The sequence below is a fragment of the Balaenoptera physalus genome (genome assembly GCF_965194825.1).
Source record: "Balaenoptera physalus genome assembly, chromosome: 10".
NCBI lineage: Eukaryota > Metazoa > Chordata > Mammalia > Artiodactyla > Balaenopteridae > Balaenoptera > Balaenoptera physalus.
The window spans coordinates 63,063,753-63,088,186 of record NC_138889.1 but is presented as its reverse complement, the minus strand read 5'-3'; the positions used below and the strand labels follow the sequence as shown (position 1 = coordinate 63,088,186).

The 24,434-nt window shown below is 44.9% G+C and overlaps 1 protein-coding gene across 10 annotated transcripts in view; it reads right to left on the bottom strand.

Annotated features, from left to right (window-relative positions):
- Nucleotides 1–22: 22 nt before the first annotated feature.
- ANAPC15 (anaphase promoting complex subunit 15) overlaps nt 23–24,434 on the bottom strand; it is a 71,199-nt gene continuing 46,787 nt past the window's right edge. The window contains exons 1-6 of one of the 10 annotated variants that reach the window (XM_082411473.1): nt 3,111–3,223; nt 1,849–1,933; nt 1,582–1,711; nt 1,006–1,065; nt 545–682; nt 23–390 (exon numbers count right to left, since the gene is read on the bottom strand). In XM_082411473.1, the coding sequence (XP_082267599.1) occupies nt 331–390; nt 545–682; nt 1,006–1,065; nt 1,582–1,701 (378 nt within the window). In that variant the 5' untranslated portion in view covers nt 1,702–1,711; nt 1,849–1,933; nt 3,111–3,223 and the 3' untranslated portion in view covers nt 23–330. Of the gene's footprint in view, nt 391–544; nt 683–1,005; nt 1,066–1,581; nt 1,712–1,848; nt 1,934–2,445; nt 2,592–3,110; nt 3,242–24,434 lie in introns of those variants that run through there. The other 9 variants (XM_082411475.1, XM_082411474.1, XM_082411476.1 and 6 more) reach the window with 9 other exon arrangements.

Genomic DNA, 24,434 nt, shown 5'->3' with positions numbered 1-24,434 from the left:
ACCAAGAAATAGGGAATAGACGTGGGGAAAAAAATCAGTCCTGTGTCTTTATTAAAGAGAGTTAGAAAGAGACTAGATCTGGCAACCAAGGGGTGAGGTGCTGGCCAGAAAGGTGGGGTGGGCTCAGGCCCTGCGGATTCAAGGGCAGACTGATGGCCTGGGAGGGGCCAAGGATACCAGGTGCTGGCAGCAGCTAAGGAGGTGCCCGAGGGTGAGCTTTCAGGCACTGGGGCGGGGGAGGGGGGGTTGGGTGATCAGCTGGATCCGCAGGGGGTCCAGGATAGGTTGGGTGGGCCTGGAATCTTCCTGAGACCACCCTGCCTTGTCTACCTAGATCATCCACTGGTCCTGATCCTGCTCGTTGCCTTCCATGTCCACCTGGAGAGGAGGCTGGGTGTGGGTGGGGAGGGGCCTCAGCCACCCAGCCAGCCCCAGTCCCAGATCCTGCCCCTGGCTGGATCCAGGGTTTCTGTACCCGCTGGCTGCCAGTGAGGTCAGGGGTAGGGGCCCAGGAGCAGAGGCCCTCCCCCACACCCCTGCCGACCTCATTGACCTCTCCATCATCAGGTGACTCATTGTAGTCATTCATCTCATCCATGTCCTGCATGTCCTCATCATCCTCCGAGTCCTCTTCACTATCCTCGTCGTCATCTTCATCTTCCTCTTCCTCGTCATCATAGTGCTGGTGAGGCAGGGAAGAGCCTGTAGCTTCTACAGGTCTGCCTGGGCCAGTTCAAGGACTGGCCCACTTGGAGCCTCTCTCTGGGGACAACGAATGAGCTCCATTCCCCAGTCCTGTCCCAGTTTAATCTAGCAGGCTGGTGCACGTTCTGCAGGACCTTAGTGCTGAGCCCAGTGCCCACCCCCTCTACCTCCTCTTTTCTGTCCTTCATCCAGAGCTGAGGACCACGACTGCTCTGGAGTCAGAGGCCAGACCTTCGGAATTAGAGCAGAGCCTTGGTCCACCTGGGCCCCACAGAGGCCCCACCTGCTGGAGCCACTCACCTCTGAGGCCGGCTTGCCAATAGGTACCAGGTTGTTGTCTTTCTCTGCAATGCTCTGGAGCTGTGGCCACAGGGGGAGAAGAGCAAGGCCAGGGCCCAAGCAGGGCAGTCAGGGGCATGGCACTCACCTGCCCTGCCCCCAGGAAGACCCCCAAGTGTGAAGGAGAAGCTTCCTTCCAGCTCTCAGGAAGATTCAATCCCTTTCTCTCCTGTCATCTGCCACTTACTTATGAACTTGATCCAACTATGTAAACTCTCTAGTCCTTGGTTTCCTCATAAAATTATGGTGAGGATGAAGTGAGACTATCAGCCTAGAACATGACATCTGCTAGATCCTCAATAAAGTCAAAATTACTATTTTCTATGCTTTAGGGAAAAGAGCCTGGGCTCCAATCTGGCCTAGAGCTCCCACGGTCCCCAGGCAAATTAGCTTAACACAAAGGTGAGAACCTAGGCCCCCAGCTCAGGACAAAAAGCTCCCCCAGGGCAGGTCTCCAGAGTAGGGCTGGGTCAGCGCCAGTGAAGGGGGGCGGGGCACCTGACTGAAGCTCCGCCGCTGTGCTACGTCCTCACTCACCCAGGCCTGATGCTGCTGTTCTTGCTGCTGCAGCTCTGTCTCCTCCACACAGGGTCGATCCAGATTAAACCACAGTGTCTCAGTCACACGGGGGAAGAGTGAGGGAAACAAGGTGGACATGGCTCCTAGACTGAGAAAAAGCGTCAGGTGAATCCAGCTCTCAGATGTGTTTGGTTTTAGTTTTTAGTTGGTTACATTTTGATTTGGGGATTGGGTGGTGTGGAAGGTAGCAGGAAAGTACCCCTTCCCTGTGAGAAGCAGACAGACCTGGGTTTGAGTCCTGGCTCCACTGCTTACTAGCTGTTTGACCTTGGCCAAGTCACTTAACCTCAGTGAGCCTCAGTTTCCTCATCTGTAAAATGGGGACAATAAAAATTATGCCACCCTCATAGTTATTCTGATAATTAAGTAATTTACTTTATGGATAAGTAAAGCTGTTTGTAAGCTGTTCAAGGAGGGAAGAGAATGGAAGCCAAACGTAGAGAGAGGAAACCAGAATGCAGACTAGCCTTACAAAATTAAAGACAGCAGGACTCTACTGAAACTCTCTCTACCTCCTCCAAACACTGAGACCTACTTTCTGCTCCTCCATGCCGCCCACACCATACCCACCCAGTGTCAGAAATTTTGGACCCTAACCACCTCTATAATGAACCACAGCCAAACTAGGGGGCAGGGAGGGGAGGTGTTATCACGTGCAAGTATGGCTCAGTAAGACATTCTAAAGGTATGAGTAAATGCATGAGCAGATGAAAGACTACATGAACTAACATGTAAGAGAACAAGTATTCAGCTCAGATTCAGCAGCTGAGGGAGCTGAACAGGAAGGTCCCAGAGAATCTGAATTAAAACCTTTCAGCTCACAGGAAAACTGAGGCCCAGCGACAGGCAACGACTGGCTCTAGGTGCCACGGTTGAGTTGGGCAAAGAACTCTCGCGGGGAAGAGATCCAGGCCGGGCACTAGAGGTGAGCAGGAGAAAAGAATCTATGTCTAATTCTGCTCTTGCCCAAACGCACTTAACCAATCCGGGGCCAGCCGCTGCCCTTCCATGGAGCTCAGCTGCCCGGCGCGTTTAAGAGGCACAGCAGAACCCTCTCTCAAGTCCCATAAGCACTGAAGGGCCAGAGCCTGCGGCTCCGAAAGCCCAACTCCTCACCGCAAAGCCACCGCCCATTCTCGGCTTATTATGATAATGACCGTGGAGTTGACCAACAGGAAGAAGGCATGGGCGGGATTCGGGCAGGTATTTGGGGTTGCTAACCGAGAAAGGAGCGGGGCCTGGATAAGGCCAATTAACTGGAAGAACTGCTGGGTGACAGGAAGTGACACCAATGAGTGACGGATCTTGTGCGACGGGGTGGGGCTTAGTTTCGAGGAAGCGGCCAATGAGCTGGAACTCTTTTAATGTTTAAGGGAGTGTGAACAGGCAGCTCCTGAGGAGGCGGGTCAAGGGAATGAGGTTTCTCTGGGGACGAGAGGAAAGAATGGGCAAAGAGACAGCAACAGCAGCCTGTCTTATGTACTTACCGCGCCGGGAGGCGGCAGGCGGCGGCGACCCGGAAGCACTTCACTCTGCCTGAGCGGAAGAACCCACCAAAACTTGGGACACACAAAACGCATGCGTCCTTGGTCTTCTTTTGTTTCCCGCTCCCGCCCACCGGACTGGAAGTGACGTTACACACGTTAGTCACGTGTTGGGTGGAAATTTGGCGCGCCTGCTCTATCGGCCCCGCCTTGAGCCTCAGCCAATCGGTCTCTCCAGCCTGGACCTGCCCCAACGGCCCCACTGAGCCCCGCCTTTCTGTCCCCAGGCGGTATTTGCTTGCCAATCCGTGTTGAAAAACACCTGGCGGCAAGCAGCGTTACTACTAGGACTGTTTGTCCTGCTGCGTCCTAGGAAAATTAGTCTGCTTCTACCCCAGAATCGCTGGGTGATTTTACGCCTCGCCCCTCCTGTTTGTCTTGTCTCCCCCCTCAGTTTCCCGTTTGGGCGCATACATTCATTTATGTATTTCTTCGACAGAAATATTTGAGTCCCTACTATATTCCATATTCCAGGCCCTGCTAGAAGCTGGGGCTAAATCTAGAAACATGGTCCCTGTCCTCAAAGACCTCACAGTCCAGTGGGGAAGCCAGACTCTGTACACCTGCAGTGGACTCACTGGTCTCTTAAGACTGCCTTTCCAGTTCTGCATTCCAGATTTTGTAAGGGCTTAAGTGATTACTCAATCTCAGGCGCAGCATTCTGCTGCTGGGAAATTCAGCTGCCCTCTCCCGGACTGGGCTAAATCCGCTTAGCTGTCAGCCTTGTCATCTCTCTCCCAGTCCTTTGCTGATGCCTCCGTTTTACTAACCTCTGACTCGGCTTCCCTTTCAGAGATTCTTATGCCTTCTGGCAACGGAAGTCCTTCAAACCCAACCCCCATTGAGCTCCATCACTCACCAGCCCCTTTCAAGGCCAGCAGTCATCCATAGATAGTTCCACTCCTGCCCTGACCAAATGTGTGACCTTTAACAAATCCCTTTTCCATGTCTGGACTCGGTTTCCTTTTCAACCAGCATCATAATCTCTGCCCAGCCTTCTTCGAATCTTGGACTGATGTGAGGATTTGATGAGATAACATATTTAAGAGGTAGTGTACTGTGCATATCGACTGTCATTGTTGCCAAGCAGCTCTGGTTGTTATAAAGTTTTTCATTAAAGAGTAAAATTTGCCCCTTGGAAATGTCCACCTTTTTCTTTCATTCATTCAAGCAATATCTACTGAGTACCTTACATATGCCTGCCACTATTCTAAGTAATGGATACACAATAGTGAACAAAACAGACCAAAAAAAAATCATGAGGAGACTCATGGTGCTTCCATTTTAATAAGAGAGATAAATAAAGAAGATAGGTAAATAAAATATATAGTTTTAAGACTGCAGTAAATATTAAGGAGAAAAAATAAGTCAGAGAAGTGGGAATAAAACGTTGATAGGGGAGATGTTTCCTTTCACTTAGGGGGGGGCAAGGAAGACCTTACTGGGAAGGTGACCTTTGAGTAAAAGATCTGAAGAAAAAAGAAAGGGGTCACTATTCTGATATTTAGGGAAGAGCATCAAGGAAAGAACAAGTGCAAAGGGCCTGGAATGGCTGGAGCATAGTGTTCTATGGGGAGAATGGGAGAAGATGAGGATAGAGATAGGAGCCAGAAAGTACAGCTTCGCAGATCACAATAAGGACTGCGGTTTTACCCCATGTTGAGGATCCCGTGAAGGGTTATGAGCAGAGGATCCACACAATCTGATTTAGATTTTAACAGAGTTACTCTGGCTGTTTTATGAAGAAAAATTCAGTGGGGACAGTGGCAGAAGCAGGGAGACCAGTTGGAAAGACAAGGGAGGTGCTGGTTTTGGGGGGAAATATCTGGAGCTCATTTTTGAGTGTGTTGACTTTGAGATGTCCATTAGAGTAGGGATGTTGAGGGAGCAGGAGGGCATATAGGTCTGAAGGTCAAGGGAGAGATCAAGACTGGAAATATCAGTTTGAGAGTCATCAGCACATGGATGGTGTTTAAAGCCATGAGGGTGGATGAGCCCACCAAAGGAGTGAGTGTAGATGGAAAATCGTTTCCTTCAAAATTCAGAATTTGAGGAAACTAGGAGAAGCAGCAAACTAAACTGAGAAGGAGGACCAAAAAGATAAGCAGAAAGCCAGGTAAATTGGGTGGTATCCTGGAAGCCAAGTGAAGAAGGGGTATCAGGAAGGAGGTAGTGCTGCACTACAGTGGAGTTCTGTATAAAACTGTTTCTATTTGTTTCCTCAGCAGACCATGAGCTCCTTGAGGGCAGAGACTGAGTGGTTTCTAAGTCCCCAGAACCCACCCTTGACCTCTCCCTTCTCGATCCCTTATCTGCTCCTTCAGTGTCCCCATCAGTCACCCCCTCTGGTTCTTTTAGTTACAGGATCCCTACATCCGGCATCCTTTGCCTCCATCCTTCCTGACAGCTCTGGCCTGATGGAAATCCCCCAGTAACCTAGAGTTTCTTACCTATATCTTCAGCCAGGTTCAACAAGCCATGGTGAGCTTCCCTGGTGGTGCAGTGGTTAAGAATCTGCCTGCCGATGCAGGGGACACGGGTTCGAGCCCTGGTCCAGGAAGATCCCACATGCTGCAGAGCAACTAAGTCTGTGTGCCACAACTACTGAGCCTGCGCTCTAGAGCCCGCAAGCCACAACTACTGAGCCCTCATGCCACAACTACTGAAGCCCGCGCACCTAGAGCCTGTGCTCCGCGACAAGAGAAGCCACTGCAATGAGAAGCCCACGCACCACAACGAAGTGTAGCCCCCGCTCACCGCAACTAGAGAAAAGCCTGAGCGCAGCAACGAAGACCCAACACAGCCAAAAATAAAATAAATAAATTTAAAAAAAAAAACAAGCCATGGTGATGGGGGAAGGGGAAAAGGAAGAGGGAGAAGTGGAAATTTGGGGTGATACCCTATTTTTGGCTCAGGCAACTGAGTCAGTGATGGTGCCACATTCATTATCCACCATTTATCCTTGCCAAGTGCTTGACTTTTTTTTCCTTTCATTTCAAGGATAATAAACTAAGACTCTGAGGGAATTTCCTGGCAGTCCAGTGGTAGGACTCCATGCGTTCACTGCCGAGGGCACGGGTTCAATCCCTGGTTGGGGAACTAAGATCCTGCAAGCTGCATGGAATGGCCAAATAAATAAATAAAGACTCATATTCCTTAAAAATATAAAAATTAAAAAGGTTAAAAATTTGCCTCATATTCCTTCATCTGTTCCACTGTTTGGTCGACATTTATTGAGTGCCAACTGAGTGCCAGACACCTTGATAGGCCCTGGGGACAGAGAGATGTAGCAGAAATAATCCCTATCCTAGAGGAAAATACAGTCTAGTGAGGACTAAGACAGTTATAGACAATTATAGAAGAGGGTAGTAAATGTTAAAATCAGTGTATACAGAGAGTGTTATAAGAACACAGAGGAAAGAGAGATGAGTGGATTCTGGATAAACTGAGTTTAGACTTTGAAGGAAGGAAGGAAACATTTGAACGGGCCTTGAAGGATGAGTAGGGGTTTACCTAGTAGACAAGTGGGAGAAGGGGATGCACAAAAAGGCGTATTGCATGCAAAGGCACGGAGTTAAAAGCAGATGATGTATTTGGAGAACACTGAGAATCTTTTTGGGCAGAACTAAGTGTCTCGGGGTAGACAGAGAGATGAGAAGGAACGTTAGGGGGACTCTGATGGGGTAGGGCTTTGGTGGTCCTGAGATAGAGTGGATGTGATGAGAGCCAGGCATCCTGGGACTTACCTTGGCTCTATTACTGACTTTCTGGAGACCCGAGGCAGGTCCCTCCCCCTCCCCCTCCCCCAGCTTTCATTTTCTCTGACATAATATCCCAACCATGTCTCCAGCTCTGGTGTGAATTCCTGGAAGGCACTTCCCTGACCTGGCCCTTTCTGTCCTGAGATGTGTTTTACCCAAGCCAGGGCCTGGGCTGAAAGCAGAAGCCAGGATGGGGATGGGGATTTCCCAACAGTCAGAAATAAATCCAAAGCCCATAGGCTGGAGAGAGAAGTCCATGGCTCTGTGCAGAGACTTCTCCAGGATCCAGGAAGGTTTAGACCTGAGTGATGTGAATTCAATGCTAGTGAGGGCTGCTTCCATGGTCCTTGAGGAGTATGGCTGGCCCTGGTAGGGGACAGAGGGAAATGTCAGTCACCGTCTCTTACGTATACCTAAGGATATTTGGTCTCCAAAGAGCTCTCACACTTGTCATTTCCTCTTATCCTCACCCCAGTCCTGGAAATCCTGCTCCCAGTTAGCCTATGAGGAATGTGAGGCTCTGGAAAGTGAAGTGGCTTGTCCGAGCTGAAGCTACAACTCAGGAAGGTCAATCTTGCATTCGCTCCACAAAGCTTTCTTATGAGCCAGTCTGTGCTTGGTGATGGGGGACCCACAGAGGAGTCTGATCTGAGTTCTCATCCCCTGGAAGCCCCCAGTCTAGTTTGGGAGGCATCAAGCAAATCATTAGGCCCTTGAGGGCAGGTCTCTGATTCATGTCTATTTCCTTAGCACACAGCACAGTGCCTGGCACAGAGTAGCCACTCAAGAAATGTTTATAAAAGATGGGCTTTTCTTCCCTTCAATCTAATGGAACTGAATTCATCAGACGTGTGTTCGTGTGACAACTGCTACACTAGAGACAGATTCTGAGAAGAGTGGGGGCAGTGAGCAGAGAAGGGTAACATGTGGGTGTGGAGGTGGGGAGGGATCCTCAGGGAGACGAGACTTTGAAGGAGAAGTCAGGAAAGGACAGTCTAGACAAGAGGGGGCTGCATGAGCAAAAGCACTAAGGCCTGAAAGAGTGTGGTGCGCCTGGGGCATGGCCATGCTTGCGGGCCTCCTTGTGGCCATCCTGGTGATGGGCACAATGAGAGGAGACAGGATGAAAAAACGGTGCCCTTGTTACCAAGTCCAAGCTTGTACCGCTCACTGCATGACAGGCCAATAAATCGAGAAATGAGTTGTTGAGATAAGGAATAGTGACGTTATTTGGAAAGCCAGCAGACCGAGAAGATGGTGGACTAGTGTCCCAAAGAACCATCTTACCTGAGTTAGAATTCAGGCTTCTTTTATACTAAAAGGGGAGGGGGTGTGGCTTGGTGTAGGAATCCTTTGTTCTTGCAGCTGTCCGTGTAGGTGTGGTCACAGTATTCCCATAAAACTTCAACAAGACAAATGTTATCCTCTGTTCTGCACCTTTTAGTCTCTACATGAATGGCATGACACCTTTAAACGGTCGGAGCCTTGAGAATGGGCTATCCTGTATATTTCAGGTTATAGGCAACATTCTTTTACAAAAGGGGCAAAGCCAGCATAACTCAGCACAGGCAACAGCACAAAGGTCAGTGCTAAAGGAATAGATTCAATATGGAGTCAGGTTTGTTATTCTCTGTTATACCCTGTCCTCAAAGGATGACACATACCCTTGGAGGAGGACGAGGAGACATGGAGAAGGGCTTCCTTGAGCAGGAGAGACTTCAGCTGTACCTTGAACCATGCTTCAGAGTTAGAGAGTGAGAAAGGAGAAAAGAAGAAACCTTCCTGGTGGGAGGGGACTCCCTGAGCAGGCACTGGGGTGTGTGGTGAATGAGGAGACTGCTTGGCAGGAGAGCATGGCAGGCGTGTGGAGGAGATGCTGTGGGGAGCTGGAGAGCCCCACTGGGTGGGCTGGCTGAGGGAGTACACCTTTGCTTGGGGTACAAGATTCCTCTACCTCAGGGTCATTGTAACGGAGCAAATGGGCTGATTGCCTGCTGCACAACGGAAAGACCAAATAGCAGGCAATGGTTGTTTGCAGAGAGCAAAGACTTTATGGCAGCCAAATTATGAGACAGGAGGCACTGTTCAGATGTGTCTGCTCCTGGGCTTTTGAGTGGGATATTTATCTTGGAAGCAGGAAGTGGGGGGGGGGGGGTCTTGGAAATGATTGGTGGAAAGTGTGTGTAAGTTTCTATGTAAGTTTCAGGAGTTTTCTGCTCAGGCAGGCCTGACTGCTTTTCCTGTCTCTTCGTGGGTGGCATATGCAAATTGTGTGTATGTGGAAGGGGGGGGGTGTCCATATGTAACATGTAGTGGATTTTTTTTTTTTTTTGGTCTCGCCACTGCACTGCTTGTGGCATTCTAGTTCCCCAGTCAGGGATAGAACCTGGGGCCCCCTGCAGTGAACGCATGGAGTCCTGACCACTGCACCACCAGGGAATTCCCCATGCGGTGGGTTTAAAGTTCACTATCAGTCATCATTGTAGTCCTTCAATGCACCTCCCATCCTGATGCTCAGTTGGAGAGATTTCAGCAAGTTGTATCCATATCTGCAGTTTCCCTGATACTCCGAAAAAAACCAAAAGGAAAAACAAAAAAAACCTTCTGTTCTTGGTGTATTATTTTGTTTCTACTTTATGGGCCTCGTAAATTACATAGCACATTTCAACTCAACACCTCATTTATTTTCTGGTTAGCAAACAGTCATTGAAGTCTCTCCTGGGCCTGACTCTGAGTTTAGGATGGCTGCATGAGTTATAAGTGATTGCTGTGGATTCTCTTCCAAATCCCTAGAGAGCCAGCCCCAGGAGGGGTGCTGTAACAGGGAAGAATAAACCTGACTCCATATTTGATCTGCTTCTTTTACTTTAACCTTTTATTCTATTGCTTTTGCTTTGCCTTAAGAATGTTGCCTTAAATATACAATGGAGAAAAGACAGTCTTTTCAACAAGTGGTGCCGGGAAAACGTGACAGCCACATGTAAAAGAATGAAATTAGAACATTCTCTAACACCATACACAAAAATAAACTCAAAATGGATCAAAGACCTAAATGTAAGGCCGTACACTATAAAACTCTTAGAGGAAAACAGAGAGAGAACACTCTGACATAAATAGCAGCAACATCTTTTTTGATCCACCTCCTAGAGTAATGAAAATAAAAACAAAAATAAACAAATGGATCTAATTAAACTTAAAAGCTTCTGCACAGCAACAGAAACCATAAACAAAATGAAAAGACAACCCACAGAATGGGAGAAAAATATTTGCAAATGAAGCAACCGACAAGGGCTTAATCTCTAAAATATACAAACACCTCATGCAGCTCTATGTCAAAAAGACAAACAACACACTCAAAAAATGGGCAGAAGATCTAAATAGACATTTCTCCAAAGACTACAGATGGCCAAAAATCACATGAAAAGATGCTCAACATCACTAATTATCAGAGAAATGCAAATCAAAACTATAATGAGGTATCACTGCATACCAGTCAGAATGGCCATTATCAAAAAGTCTACAAACAATAAATACTGGAGAAGGTGTGGAGAAAAGGGAACCCTCCTACACTGTTGGTGGGAATGTAAATTGGTAAACCACTATGGAGAACAGTATGGAGATTCCTTAAAAAACTAAAGATAGAACTACCATATGATCCAGCAATCCCACTCCTGGGCATATATCCGGAGATAACCATAATCTGAAAAGATACATACACCCCAATGTTCACAGCAGCACTATTTACAATAGCCAAGACATGGAAGCAACCTAAATGTCCATCAACAGAGGAATGGATAAAGAAGATGTGGTACATATATACAATGGAATATTACTCAGCCATCAAAAAGAATGAAATAATGCCATTTGCAGCAACATGGATGGACCTAGAGATGACCATACTAAGTGAAGTAAGTCAGGCAGAAAAAGACAAATATCATATGATATTACTCCTATGTGGAATCTAATTTTTAAAATGATACAAATGAACTTATTTACAAAACAGAAACAGACTTACAGATATTGAAAAAAAATTTATGGTTACCAAAGGAGAAATGTGGCGTGGAGGACCTTGGGATGAACATACACACACTACTATGTATAAGACAGATAACCAACGAGTACCTACTACGTAGCACAGGGAACTCTATTCAATATTCTGTGATAACCTATATAAGAAAAGAATCTAAAAAAGAATAAATATATGTATATGTATAACTGAATCACTTTACTGTACAGCAGAAACTAACAGAACACTGTAAATCAAGTATACTCCAATAAAATTAAAATAAAAAATAAAAATAAATAAAAGGTGAGAGTATATGTAAAATCTAAAAAGAAATTAAAAAAAAAAAAAGACTAAGCTCCCACAAGCCATGCAGTGCAGCCAAAAAAAAAAGAAAAAGAAAAAACCTGAACTCACAGATAGAAAGAACAGAATGGTGGTAGTCAGAGGCAGGGGGTGAGGGGTGAGTAAAATGGGTGAAGATGGTCAAAAGGTACAAACTTCCACTTATAAGATAAACAAATCATGAGGATGTAATGTATTTACAGCATTACATAGTGACTACAGTTAATAATACTGTATTGGGGACTTCCTGGTAGCGCAGTGGTTAAGAATCCGCCTGCCAATGAAGGGGACATGGGTTCGAGCCTTGGTCCAGAAAGATCCCAAGTGCCGCAGAGCAGCTAAGCCCGTGCGCCACAACTACTGAGCCCACGCTCTAGAGCCAGCAAGCCACAACTACTGAGCCCATGTGCCACAACTACAGAAGTCCGCGTGCCTAGAGCCCATGCTCCGCAACAAGAGAAGCCACTGCAATGAGAAGCCCGTGCACTGCAACAAAGAGTAGCCCCCGCTCGCCACAACTAGAGAAAGCCCACGCGCAGCAACAAAGACCCGATGCAGCCAAAAATAAATAAGATAAGTAAATTAAAAAAAAAATACTGTATTGTATATTTGAAAGTTGTTTTTAAAAGTAGATCTTAATGTTCTCATCACAAGAAAAAAAATGTGTATGTTTGGTGATGGAAGTTGACTAGATTTATTGTGGTGATCATTTTGCAATAAATACAAATACTGAATCATTATGTTGTACAGCTGGTACAAATGTTATATGCCAATTATACCTCAATTAAAAAAACAAAACAAAACCAAAACAAAACAAAAAGGAATACAACAAAAAAAAGAATGCTGGGGACTGCCCTGGTGGCACAATGGTTAAGAATCTGCCTGCCAATGCAGAGGACACCTGTTCGATCCCTGGTCCGGAAGATCCCACATGCCACAGGGCAACTAAGCCTGTGCGCCACAACTACTGAGCCTGCGCTCTAGAGCCTGTGTGCCGCAACTACTGAGCACATGCACCGCATCTACTGAAGCTCACATGCTCGAGAGCCCATGCTCCACAACCGCAATGAGAAGCCCGCGCACCACAATGAAGAGTAGCCCCTGCTCACTGCAACTAGAGAAAGCCTGCGCGCAGCAACGAAGATCCAATGCAGCCAAAAAAATAAATTAAAAAAAAAAAAAAAAGAATGTTGTCTATAGCCTGATATATACAGGATAGGCGATTCTCAAGGCTCTGACCTTTAAGGGTATAACACTCTTCCATTCATAGAGAAATCAAAAGTTGCAGAACAGAGCATAACATTTGTCTTGTTGGAGGTTTACAGAAACATGATGATCTGACCTACATAGACAGCTGCAAGAACAAAGGATTCCTATGCCAAGAAGTCTGCAACAACCAACCACGCCTCTCCCTCACCTTGCCTTTAAACACGCCTTGCTAAATAAATAAATAAATAAATAAATAAAATAAAAATGTCTTGCTGAAAACCTTTGGGGAGTTCAGGGCTTTTGGGGGCATGACCCACCCATTCTCCTTGCATGGCCCTGCAATAAAAACTTTCTCTGCTCCAAACTCCAACATTTCAGTATTGTTTGGCCTCACTATGCTTCAGGCACAGGAACTTGCGTTCAGTAGCAATTTTAGCTAAGCCTGCCTAGGAGTCTGTGCCCATGGCAGGTCGATCCCGACCAGAGAGGCAGCCCCTTCTCTGACTCCTCAGCAACTGCCAGAGCTCATTTCCCTCCCGGGATCTTGGAGGGACTTTCCCTGACAGGGGTACAGGAACTTGCTCAGTAACAGTGCTCCAGCTAGGCCTCTACTTGCACGGTGGATTTGCATATATTTGCTTACTGTAGCTAAGGCTTCCTCACTCTGATCAAAGCAAAAACAAACAAAAAGTGGGAAGAGAGGCCCTCTGTATGGGAGGCAAAGGCCGAGGGGACACAAACCTACACGAACATATACATACAGTCACCATTGAACACTCCCAGCACACACAAGGGTGCTAGGCAGAATAAAGGCCCCCGAAAGGTGTCCACATCCTAGTCCCAGAACCTGTGAACATGTTATCTTACATGGCAAAAGGGACTTTGCAGATGTGATTAAGTTTAAGGACCTTAAAATGGGGAGGGTAGCCCAGGTTATCAGGTGGGCCCAATCTATTTACACGAATCCTTAAAATTAAGGATTTAGATTGAGAATCTTTCCCAAGAGCTTTGGTCAGAAAACAAAACAAAACAATGTGAGAAAGGAAGAAGAGACAGGGAGATGTTATGCTGCTAACTTTGGAGATGGAAGAAGGGACCATGAGCCAAGGAATGCAGGCAGCCTCTAGAAGCTGGAAAAGGTAAGGTAATCTTCAGCCTAGAGCCTCTAGAAAGGAAATGTAATAAGGAAGAACAAATCTTTGGATCTGTTTCTTTTACTTTAACCTTTGTATTCCATTGCTTTTGCTGTAAATTAATCACTAAAAGAATTTCGCCTAGAGCCTGAAATACACAGGACAGCCCATTCTCAAGGGTCTGACCTTTAAAGGTACAACACTTTTAGAGATAAAAAGTGGCAGAACAGACAGTAACAATTGTCTTGTTGGAGGCTTACAGCAGCATGTGACCAGGATTTGGACAGCTGTAAGAACAAAGGATTCCTGAACCAAGAAGTGTGCAACAACCAGCCACACCCCCTCCCCTTTTAGTATAAACGAAGCCTGAATTCTAACTCAGGCAAGATGGTTCTTTGGGACACCAGTCCACCATCTTCTCAGTCTGCTGGCTTTCCAAATAAAGTCGCTATTCCTTGCCCCAACAACACACCTCTCCATTTATTGGCCTGTCGTGCAGCGAGCAGTATGGGCTTGGACTTGATAACAGGAATACAGCCCTGCTGACACCTTGATGGTAGCCCAGTGAGACCCAAGTTGGACTTTAACTTATAGAACTATAAGATAATACACATGTGTTTTAAGCCACAAAATTTGTGGTAATTTGTTGTAGCACCAATAGAAAACTAATACACAGGCAATGCCTATGTCCTCACGCCTAGACACACACTGAATCACACTGTCATACACACTTGGACAGACCCAGGCAGAGAGACCCAGAGACGTCAGCAGGCTTTCTTTTATTTATTTATTTATTTATTTAACTTTATTTTTGGCTGCGTTGGGTCTTCGTTGCTGCGCATGGGCTTTCTCTAGTTGCGGCGAGCAGGGAGCTACTCTTTGTTGAGATGCAAGGGCTTCTCACTGTGGAGGCTTCTCTTGTTGCGGAGCACGAGTTCCAGGCACGCGGGCTTCAGTAGTTGTGGCACGTGGGCTCAGTAGTTGTGGCTTGTGGGCTCTAGAGCGCAGGCTCAGTAGTTGTGGTGCACGGGCTTAGTTGCTCTGCGGCATGTGGGATCTTCCTGGACCAGGGCTCGAACCCGTGTCCCCTGCATTGGCAGGCAGATTCTTAACCACTGCGCCACCAGGGAAGTCCAGCAGGCTTTCAGTGGAGGTTGGGGAGAAATGAACCTTCAGGGGTGCTCTGTGGGGGTGGGGTGCAGTCTTAGGGCTGCTCCTTGTTTGTTGTGAGAAAGCACAGAGCAAAGGCCCCTCCTGCTGACCACATTCTCACAGCCTCACCTTTGCTCTGCTCCCTCAGTCCTTATGTATAGTTTTAACAACCTTTATACCAGTTTTTACCTCACAGCCTCACCTTTGCTCTGCTCCCTCAGTCCTTATGTATAGTTTTAACAAGCTTTATACCAGTTTTTACCTTAAAAGCTGTTGAGAACACAGCATGAATGAACCTCGAGGACATGATGCCAAGTGAAATAAGCCAGTCACAAAAGGACAAAGACTGTATGACTCCACTTATATGAGATCCCTAGAGAAGTCAAATTCATAGAGACAGAAAGTGGAATGGTAGGGCTTCCCTGGTGGTGCAGTGGTTAAGAATCCGCCTGCCAATGCAGAGGACACGGGTTCGAGCCCTGGTCCAGGAAGATCCCACATGCCGCAGAGCAACTAAGCCCGTGCACCACAGCTACTAAGCCTGCGCTCTAGAGCCCGCGAGCCACAACTGCTGAGCCTGTGAGCCACAACTACTGAAGCCTGCGTGCCTAGAGCCCGTGCTCCGCAACAGGAGAAGCCACCCAATGAGAAGCCTGCACATCGCAACGAAGAGTAGTCCCCGCTTGCCACAACCAGAGAAAGCCCGCGCGCAGCAACGAAGACCCAACGCAGCCAAAAATAAAATTAATTAATTAAAAAAAAAAAAAGTGGCATGGTGGTTGCAGGCGTAATAGAGAAGAACAAATCTGACTCCACATTAGATCTGTTTCTTTTACTTTAACCTTTTTATTCTATTGCTTTTGCTTCAAGTTAAGAATGTTGCCTATTGTGTGGGGGGGAGGGATAAATTGGGAGATTGGGGTTGATATATACACAGTTATATATATAAAACAGATAAGTAATAAGAACCTACTGTATAGCACAGGGAACTCTACTCAATACTCTGTAATGACCTATATGGGAAAAGAATCAAAAAAAGAGCAGATATATGTATATGTATAACTGATTCACTTTGCTGTACAGCAGAAGCTAACACAACACTGTAAATCAACTATATTCCAATAAAAATTAGTTTAAAAAAAGAATGCTGCCTATAGTCTGAAATATACATGATAGTCCATTCTCAAGGCTCTGACCTTTAAAGGTATAACACTTTTCCCTTCATATAGAGATAAAAAGTTGCAGAACAGAGAATAATATTTGTCTTGTTGGAGGTTTACAGGAACATCATGACCTGACTGACCTATGTGGACAGATGCAAGAACAAAGGACTCCTAGTCTCTGGACGTCATGATTGTTCACTAGTGGCTCCGCAGCACTGAGCACAGTGGCCAGGCATCAGCTGATATTCAATAAATATTTGTTGAATGAACGAATGAGAGACCAAAATACTGGACACATGCGGTATCTGTACTGTTCAGGGAAGGGCAGAGGACTTGGATCGGGGATCTAGCTCATTGATTCCTCATTGTGTGCTCTGACCTTGGACAAGACACTTCACCTCTGAACCTCAGTTTCTCTATGTGTAAAGTAGGGGCTGTCTGCCCCACAGGGTTCTTGTCAAGGTCAAATGAAATACATGTGATAAGGGTTCAGTTACTGTCCCAGGGAGCTGCACAGTGACCCGGAAGCTTTGGCCGAAGCATAGAGGGAGCAAGGAGGCTTCGACTGAGAGAGCTGGACTAACAGGGTTCTAATCCAGTTCCAAGTCCACCATCAATCCCCAGGTGACCATGGATCTGTATTAGTTTCTTATGGCTGCTATAACAGACTACCGAAAACTTTGTGGCTTAAAACAACATGGATTTGTTCTCTTACAGTTCTGGAGGTCAGAAGTCTAAAATCAAGGTTTCAACGGGACTGCATTCCTTCTGAAGGCTTCAGGAAAGATCCATTTCCTTGTCTTTTCCAGCCTCCAGAGACCACCTGTATGCCTGTGCTGTGGGCCCCTTCCTTGTATCACTCCAACCTCTTACTTCCACCCTTATATCTTCTACCGGACTCTCTGATCTCCTGCCTTCCTCTTATAAGGATCCTTGTGATGATATCAGCCCATTCAGATAATCCAGGATAATCTCCCTATCTCAAGATCTGTACCTTAATCACATCTGCAAAGTCCCTTTTGCCATACAAAGTAACATTCACAGGTTCTGGGGATTAGGACATGGGCACTAGTACCATCCTTCTCCCACTTGGGCATCAATCTCTTCTTCCAGAAAATAATAGCCTCAGTCTGCCCTGCCCTCCCTCCATCCTCCCCCTGGAGGAGTGCCCTCATGGAGCCAGGAATGTTGGATGGAGACCAGGGAGTGAGTTCCTGACTGCTTCACCACCCCAGCTCACAAATTGCCCCAATCTTGTCATGGGTAGTTACAGCCCCAGGACCTAACTGCCCCCTAACCTGTGCTCTGCCCTTCCCTTCCATTTCCTGGGCTTTTCCAGGCAGGCCAGCCTCCTTCCACCCCAATGACAACCAACCTTTCACAAAAAAACACCCTTTATTACTAAATTGCAAACATTTCCTGCCTGCACCCCCTACCCTGCACTCTAGGAACCTTAATCCAAATATTTCTCCCACATCCAATCCTCACTCACAGCCCCTTAGGGAAGTCATACTTCATTTTACATTTCTATTTTACAGGTGGAGATATTGAGGCTCTACCCCTTCCTCCTCACTCCAGCTCCCGGATCTCCTCTGCCACTGTCCTTTCTGCTCTCAGCCTCCAGGGCCAGGACAGTTTCAACAAGATTCACTGAATCCAAACTGGGGACAGTCTCAAATTAATCAGAGGGGCCCCAGCGATCATCCCAGCCCCTACTCGGCATTCACCATTCATTTAGACTACAAATATTTCCTGAGCACTGACTAGATACTTGGTACTGTTCTAAGTTGGGAACAAAATTGACACAATTCCTTGCTCTCATATGGTTCACTTTGTAGTGGTGGGAGACCATCACATAAACAGGCAGTAATATCAGATGGTGATAAATGTGGTGAAAAAGAATAAAGCCAGGGAAGGGAACGGAGCACACAGGGGTGAGGATGACAACCATATTCGAGAGAAGGTGGTCAGGAAAAGGTTTGCTAATAAGCAGACATTTAAACAGATTTCCAAAGAAAGGAGGGAGCGAGCAACATGGAAGTGGTGGAATATTCCAGGCTGGAATCAGCATCACTTCCAGCAGCTGCTACCCAGATTTCCTGTTGCAGTACCAGCCAGCACATTTCCCCTCTTCTGTCTCAGAAAATGATGCCAACATCTCCCCAGTCCATAAGCCAGAAACCTGATAGTCATTTTTGTCCCTGACCTCTCCCTCTCTCCCCACACCCCAGAAGTCCCCAGGCCCTAGAGATTTTATTCACTAAGTATCTCATGAATCCACTACTTCCCTCAATTCCAAAATTCTTTTATACCCATCCCCCTCCAGCCCTACTCCACTCATAGCCTTCCTCATCTCAGCAAATGGCCACACACTCTTCCGATTTCTCAGCCCAAAAACCCTTGGAGTCATCCTAATTCCTCCCTTTCTCCCACACCCAGTATCCAATCCATCAGCAAATCTCATTAGCACTGCCTTCAAACTACATCCAGATTCCTACCCTTTCACCGCCCCCTCTGCCACCACTTACCCCCTGCTTCAAGTCATGGTTGCCTTGAGCTTGTGCTGTTCAAAATAGACCTTCATGTCCTTTGCTTGCTTTCCCTTGTCCTTAGAATCTGTTCCTAGATCAGATGCTGAACTGAACAAAAAACAAAAAAAAAAGTTTCCATTGCATTCAGAGTAAAATCCCAAATCCTTACCCAGTCTGACTAATGCAGCCTTCTAGGTTCTGGTCCAGACCGCACACGCCTACCATGCGCCCTGCTCCCTGCTCACCAGTCCCACTGGCTTCCTTGCTGTTTGTTCTTAGAAGGCACTGAGTATATTCCTGCCTCAGGGCCTTTGGACTTACTGTTCCCTCCGCCTGGAACACTTCTCCCTTGTAGTATAAACTGTTAGGTTCTTTTTTTTTTGTAATGAAAGTGCCTGTCTTAAGCTTTGATTACTGAGGCAGCCACATCAAAGGATATCTTGAATGAACAAATCACTAGATAAAGAGCCAGGCTGCCTCCTGGAACTGAGGCTCCTTTGTTTTAGAGGTATTGGTTGATCTCAGTAACTGACCATTTGGGCCACTTGTTTTTTCTCTTCTCACACTTTAAATTCCTGCTCATATGTTTTTTTGTTTTTTAAATAAATAAATGTATTTATTTATTTATTTATTTATGGCTGCGTTGGGTCTTCGTTGCTGCGCGCAGGCTTTCTCTAGTTGCAGCGAGCGGGGCCTACTTTTCATCATGCTGCACCAGCTTCTCATTGTGGTGGCTTCTCTTGTCGTGGAGCATGGGCTGTAGGTGCGCGGGCTTCAGTAATTGTGGCACGCAGGCTCAGTAGTTGTGGTGCACGGGCTTAGTTGCTCCACGGCATGTAGGATTTTCCTGGACCAGGGCTCGAACCCGTGTCCCCTGCATTGGCAGGCGGATTCTTAACCACTGTGCCTCCAGGGAAGCCCATCATATGTTTTAAATTCATCAGTGAAGAGTGAGACTGAAACCCTAGGTCCCCACCGTCAACGCCAATAAAAGCAGAACCCCAAGCCCACACATTCTTTCTTCCTCTCTCTATGGCAACCTTGCTCTATGGCCACAGGTACGCTGTGTAATTTCCGGGTCCTGTAGACGAACCTTTATTTTTTCAAAGTTTCCTGATGCTTATTGCTGCAGGATATCTTGCAATCATAATAAGAACTTTAAGGGCCAGTCCTGCCATAACATTGCTTATTGACAGGCAGAGACAGGCACAAAACAATTGGCGTAGTGGGCAGGATTGCACGATTGCCCTTGCAATTAAACAAGGGGAGTGCCCTTTTTACCTGTAACTTGCTTACTAACCACGTAACTCAGGTGGGTAACACCATCTGAGAAAGGAGCACCGCTTGCTGGGGGTCTGTTGCGCTACTGTGTGCTTTCACATGTTTCTCAGTGGTGTGTTGCCTGTGGTATCCAACCCAAAAGGTCACAGCTGCCATAATAATCCAAGGATCTCCCCAGAGTGGTGTGATAAAGACTAAATGGTCTAATGAGAAGATTAGGCCACTAATTATAAAGGGCTTAATTGACTATTGCCTAAGGGTCCTCCATGCCTCAAGGCCAAGGAGAGCTAAGGAGGGTAGATTGAATTGCAAGGCTACTGTCACTACTCAAGGAGAGGCTAAAGGCATGAGAAAAACATTCCCTTAGGGGAAGAGGATAGGAGACCTCTTCCTGCTGTCCATCCAAAAGGCACTAAAACTCCCAAGAAGAAAACTTAGATTCTTTCTCTGTCCCTTGAAGATGTAAATCTTATAATGTCTTTGAAATATAAACACCCCAGGAGATTACTTGTCAAGGACAAATACAAATCTTAAAAGTCTTCTCCACAAATATTAGTAAGAAGCTTTAGCCATTGGAGCAGGTAACCTTAAATTGTTCCATCTGCCAACTTGGATTCAACTGTTATTATAAACTAATGAGTTTTATATTGTTGTATGTGATTCATAGCTAAAATTTTGGAACAGAAGCTATAGAGTGTCTGTGTCTGTCTGCACATTTATGTATATCTATGGATGCACGTTATATATATGTGATTTTTTTCTTTCTCTACCTCTGGATGGAAATGCTAAAATTAATTTCTAAAAGAGATCTATTTAATTGGTTTAAAAATAAATAGTTATGAATTAAGTATTCCTAAAACTCATAAATACAGTAACTAACTCAAATGTTTTTCGAGTTCACATGATCCGGGGTAATCTCTGGTAAATAAAAACTGGTTAAATTAAAATAGGTATGTCTTTAGCGTTACCAGCATTAAATAAAATGCAGATTGGGACCTCCCTGGTGGTCCAGTGGTTAAGACTCCACACTTCCACTGCAGGGGGTGAGGGTTCGATCCCTGGTTGGGGAACTAAGATCCCACATGACACACGGTAAGTAAAGTAAGTAAGTTAAGTAAAGTAAGTAAGTAAATAAATAAATAAATAAATAATAAATATAAAAATACAGAATAAATAAATAAATAAAAATAAATAAATAAAATGCAGATAAGCAACTTTTATTCTCCCTGGGCTTACTAGTCAAATAAATTCATGTTATCTCCATTACAAAATTTGTCAGCAAGAAAGGTAGTTTTGGATGACGGCTGACTTGTGTCTAATGAAGTTTTTGTGGGTAGTCTAAACATAATTGTTGGAAGATAGATAAATGTAAGTGGGATAAGAGTCTTTAGGTGAACTTTACTGCAATAATTATGTGTTATGGTGTGTCTACTTAAAAACAGTTTCCCAAATCTTTGGTAACTTCCACCCTGAAAATTTTGCTAAGTTAAATTAAATGATGGGAATTCATTGAATGTCTAGATCATTTCCAAATATGATAAAATACTGAAATAGGAATTGCTCAACAAGTCTAAGTTTACCTAATTTTGACCTCCTATTACAGAGGAAATGGTATTTTCTTCTATTAGTAAGCATGTCCTGTGCCACATTGTAAAACTGTACTATGAAGAAATGTATGTTTCTAGAAATTATGAAATGTATTCATAAATTTGCCAATCTAAAGAATGCTTATTTAACAGACAGTTCAGTTCACAAGTGCTTACTTTTTTTTTTTTTTTTTTTGGCCGCACCGCACAGCTTGAGGGATCACAGTTCCCCGAGGGCCACAGCAGTGAAAGTGCCAAATCCTAACCAGTAGACCACCAGGGAACTCCCCACACATGTGCTTACTTCTTAGTGTTCATTAGAAATTAAGGTTTCTAAAGGTTAAGAATTCTAATTAATATACGTAATTAAAGCTACTAGAAATAATAAGGTAAACAACTCTGTATGCAAGGAAAGTAGGATTTTTTTTTTGGCTTAGAGAAGGTATGAGGTATGGAGATGCACTTTTGTTAAGGGAAAAGAAAGTAAATTTTTCCTAAAGTAAAACTGGTTATTTCAGAATGGAAAAGAGGAAAATAAAGGATGAAATGGTATAGAAAGTTGGGAAGAAAGAGAAAGGAACAGAGAATTTTACCTTGTGGGGTCAAGTTGGCTAAAATGGAATTGTTACTACAAGGGTTTTTTTTTAAACATAGGCTTTAATATCAGTGGTATGCTTATGTATTTTCTTTCATCTGCTAAAAGGACAAAGTTATCTTGGAGCATTGATCTACTCCTCATAAGAGATTACAAAAGGTTTTTCTTTACCTTTTAAGTAATCTGGCTAGGAATCAAAGATGTTGTGTTTTACCAAAATAATTTCCTCTGCTTCATGTTATCTTAATCAGGTGTTTGATTACTAAGAAAACTGAGTCTTCTGAATATTATGAGAACTCACAACTATGGGACCTTCTGTATTTGCCTTTTAAATCTTTTGTCACTTTGGTTAAGTAGATAATTAAGTATTGTTTCATAATGATCTGTGATGTTATTTAGTTAAGTGTCCAAAACCTTTTGATATTTTGGACAAACTTCCCCAAATCAAATTCTAAGTGAAGTCTTTTTGACCTGGGAGTAACTTTGGGATTTTCTAGAGGTCTAAGGAAAACGGGATTCATAAGACTGCTAACAAAAGATCAAGATCAAGAATTAATTACATAGGGACTTCCCTGGTGGCGCAGTGGTTAAGAATCCGCCTGCCAATGCAGGGGACACGGGTTCGAGCCCTGTTCTGGGAAGATCCCACATGCCGCGGAGCAACTAAGCCTGTGCGCCACAACTACTGAGCCTGCGCTCTAGAGCCCGCGAGCCACAACTACCGAGCCTGTGTGTCAGAACTACTGAAGCCTGCGTGCCTAGAGCCTGTGCTCCACAACAAGAGAAGCCACCCCAATGAGAAGCCCGCGTGCTGCAACGAACAGTGGCCCCCACTCGCCACAACTAGAGAAAGCCTGCGTACAGCAACAAAGACCCAATGCAGCCAAATTAATTAATTAATTAATTTAAAAAAAAGAATTACATAGGATTGAATGAACTGCTGAGGATAATTATAATTTTTTAATGCCTTTTGCTTGAAACATTGTTGGTTCTTTAATCTTTTGTTTTCCAGATTTAAGGAAACTTTTTGTCTTAAGCTAACTATGACTTATAGTAATTTGGTAAAGTATATCTTTGTGAACAAAGATGAAACAATTACTTTTCCTTCCTACCTGATCTCTCCAGAATTTGGAAACTCCCATTGAGTATTCTTATTTTCATGGCAATATAGTTAATTTGCATAAGGGCAACAAGAATCTGTTCTCCTTGTGACAGGACAAAATTGGAAATGTTGATTATATCACCAAGGTTTTTGACAGGAATATCATATTTGAGAGAGACATACACAGACTCAGGTATGGCCAGATGGCTTTAAGGAAATAAGTTGACTTCATAGAGCCAACAAGCCCCTTGGAAAAATCACCCTGGTATCTTGCTTACAGGGTTTCAGCAGCATTATAAGATCACTTCCTGGAAGGCCCAGAATTCTAGGTTTGGTTTCCTAGCCTCAAGAGGCATTTAAAAATTCAATCTGGAGATTCCTTATGAAAAGTTCCAGCAAGGCAGACTTAAAAGAGCCTATATGATCAATCACTATTCTTGCTGCACCTGTGTAAATAATCAGGCCACATTTAATGAGACTAGACTCATTTTGCAAACAAATTAGTCTTACTTTGATTATCTCTGATAGAAATGGGAGTGAGTATAGAGAGAAAAAAATTATGTTTCAATGGAAAACTATTGTATACCTTGGAGACATCAGATTCTAGTCCTGTTAATTGTCTTTGGCATTTTGTTTTGTACCTTTCAACTGGACTGGATGCTGCATTCTTCTTGTTTCCTCCAATATCTGGCTATAACTCTCCAGACTAATGTTTCCAATTTTTCTCCCACCCTCTGACTTGGAATCATTAAGAACAAAAACCACCCTTTTCCCAAAGCTATGCAGGCTGAAGTGGGACAACTTGATGTAAACTTCAGAGAGATCTCCACGACAGCTCATGTATGGACAATCTTCATGACTGTTGCTATGTGGGCCACTAAGAAAAATCACCAGAGACATTCAAACTGCAAACCAGGAAAATCTATCAGATTGCCATTGTCTGCCCTCATTCCATCTGAAAATGCCTCAAGCCTGACATCTAGAAATCTTCTTGACTGCTGCCTTCAGAACTCAGAAACTTGGATTATAATATGCTCCAGTCATGAATCTTTTTTGTTTGCTTGTTTCTTCTGTTTCCCTAGAAATGCCTCTTATTAAATACCTGATCCAAGGGAATTCCCTGACAGTCCAGTGGTTAGGACTTGGAGCTTTTACCGCAGAGGGCCTGGGTTCAATCCCTGGTCAGGGAACTAAGATCCCACAAGCGTTGAAGGCAAAAAAAAGTTTAAACAATTAAATAAACAAATACCTGATCCAAATACCTGCATCATGTAGGCCTAACTTAGGGAACCCACCTGCATCACTGCTTCCAAAAATGGGATATAACCCTTTAACTGACCTATTCTCAGGACTAAAAGACTGGTTCAATGAGATATAGAGCAATCTCCCAACTCAGGACAGGTTCA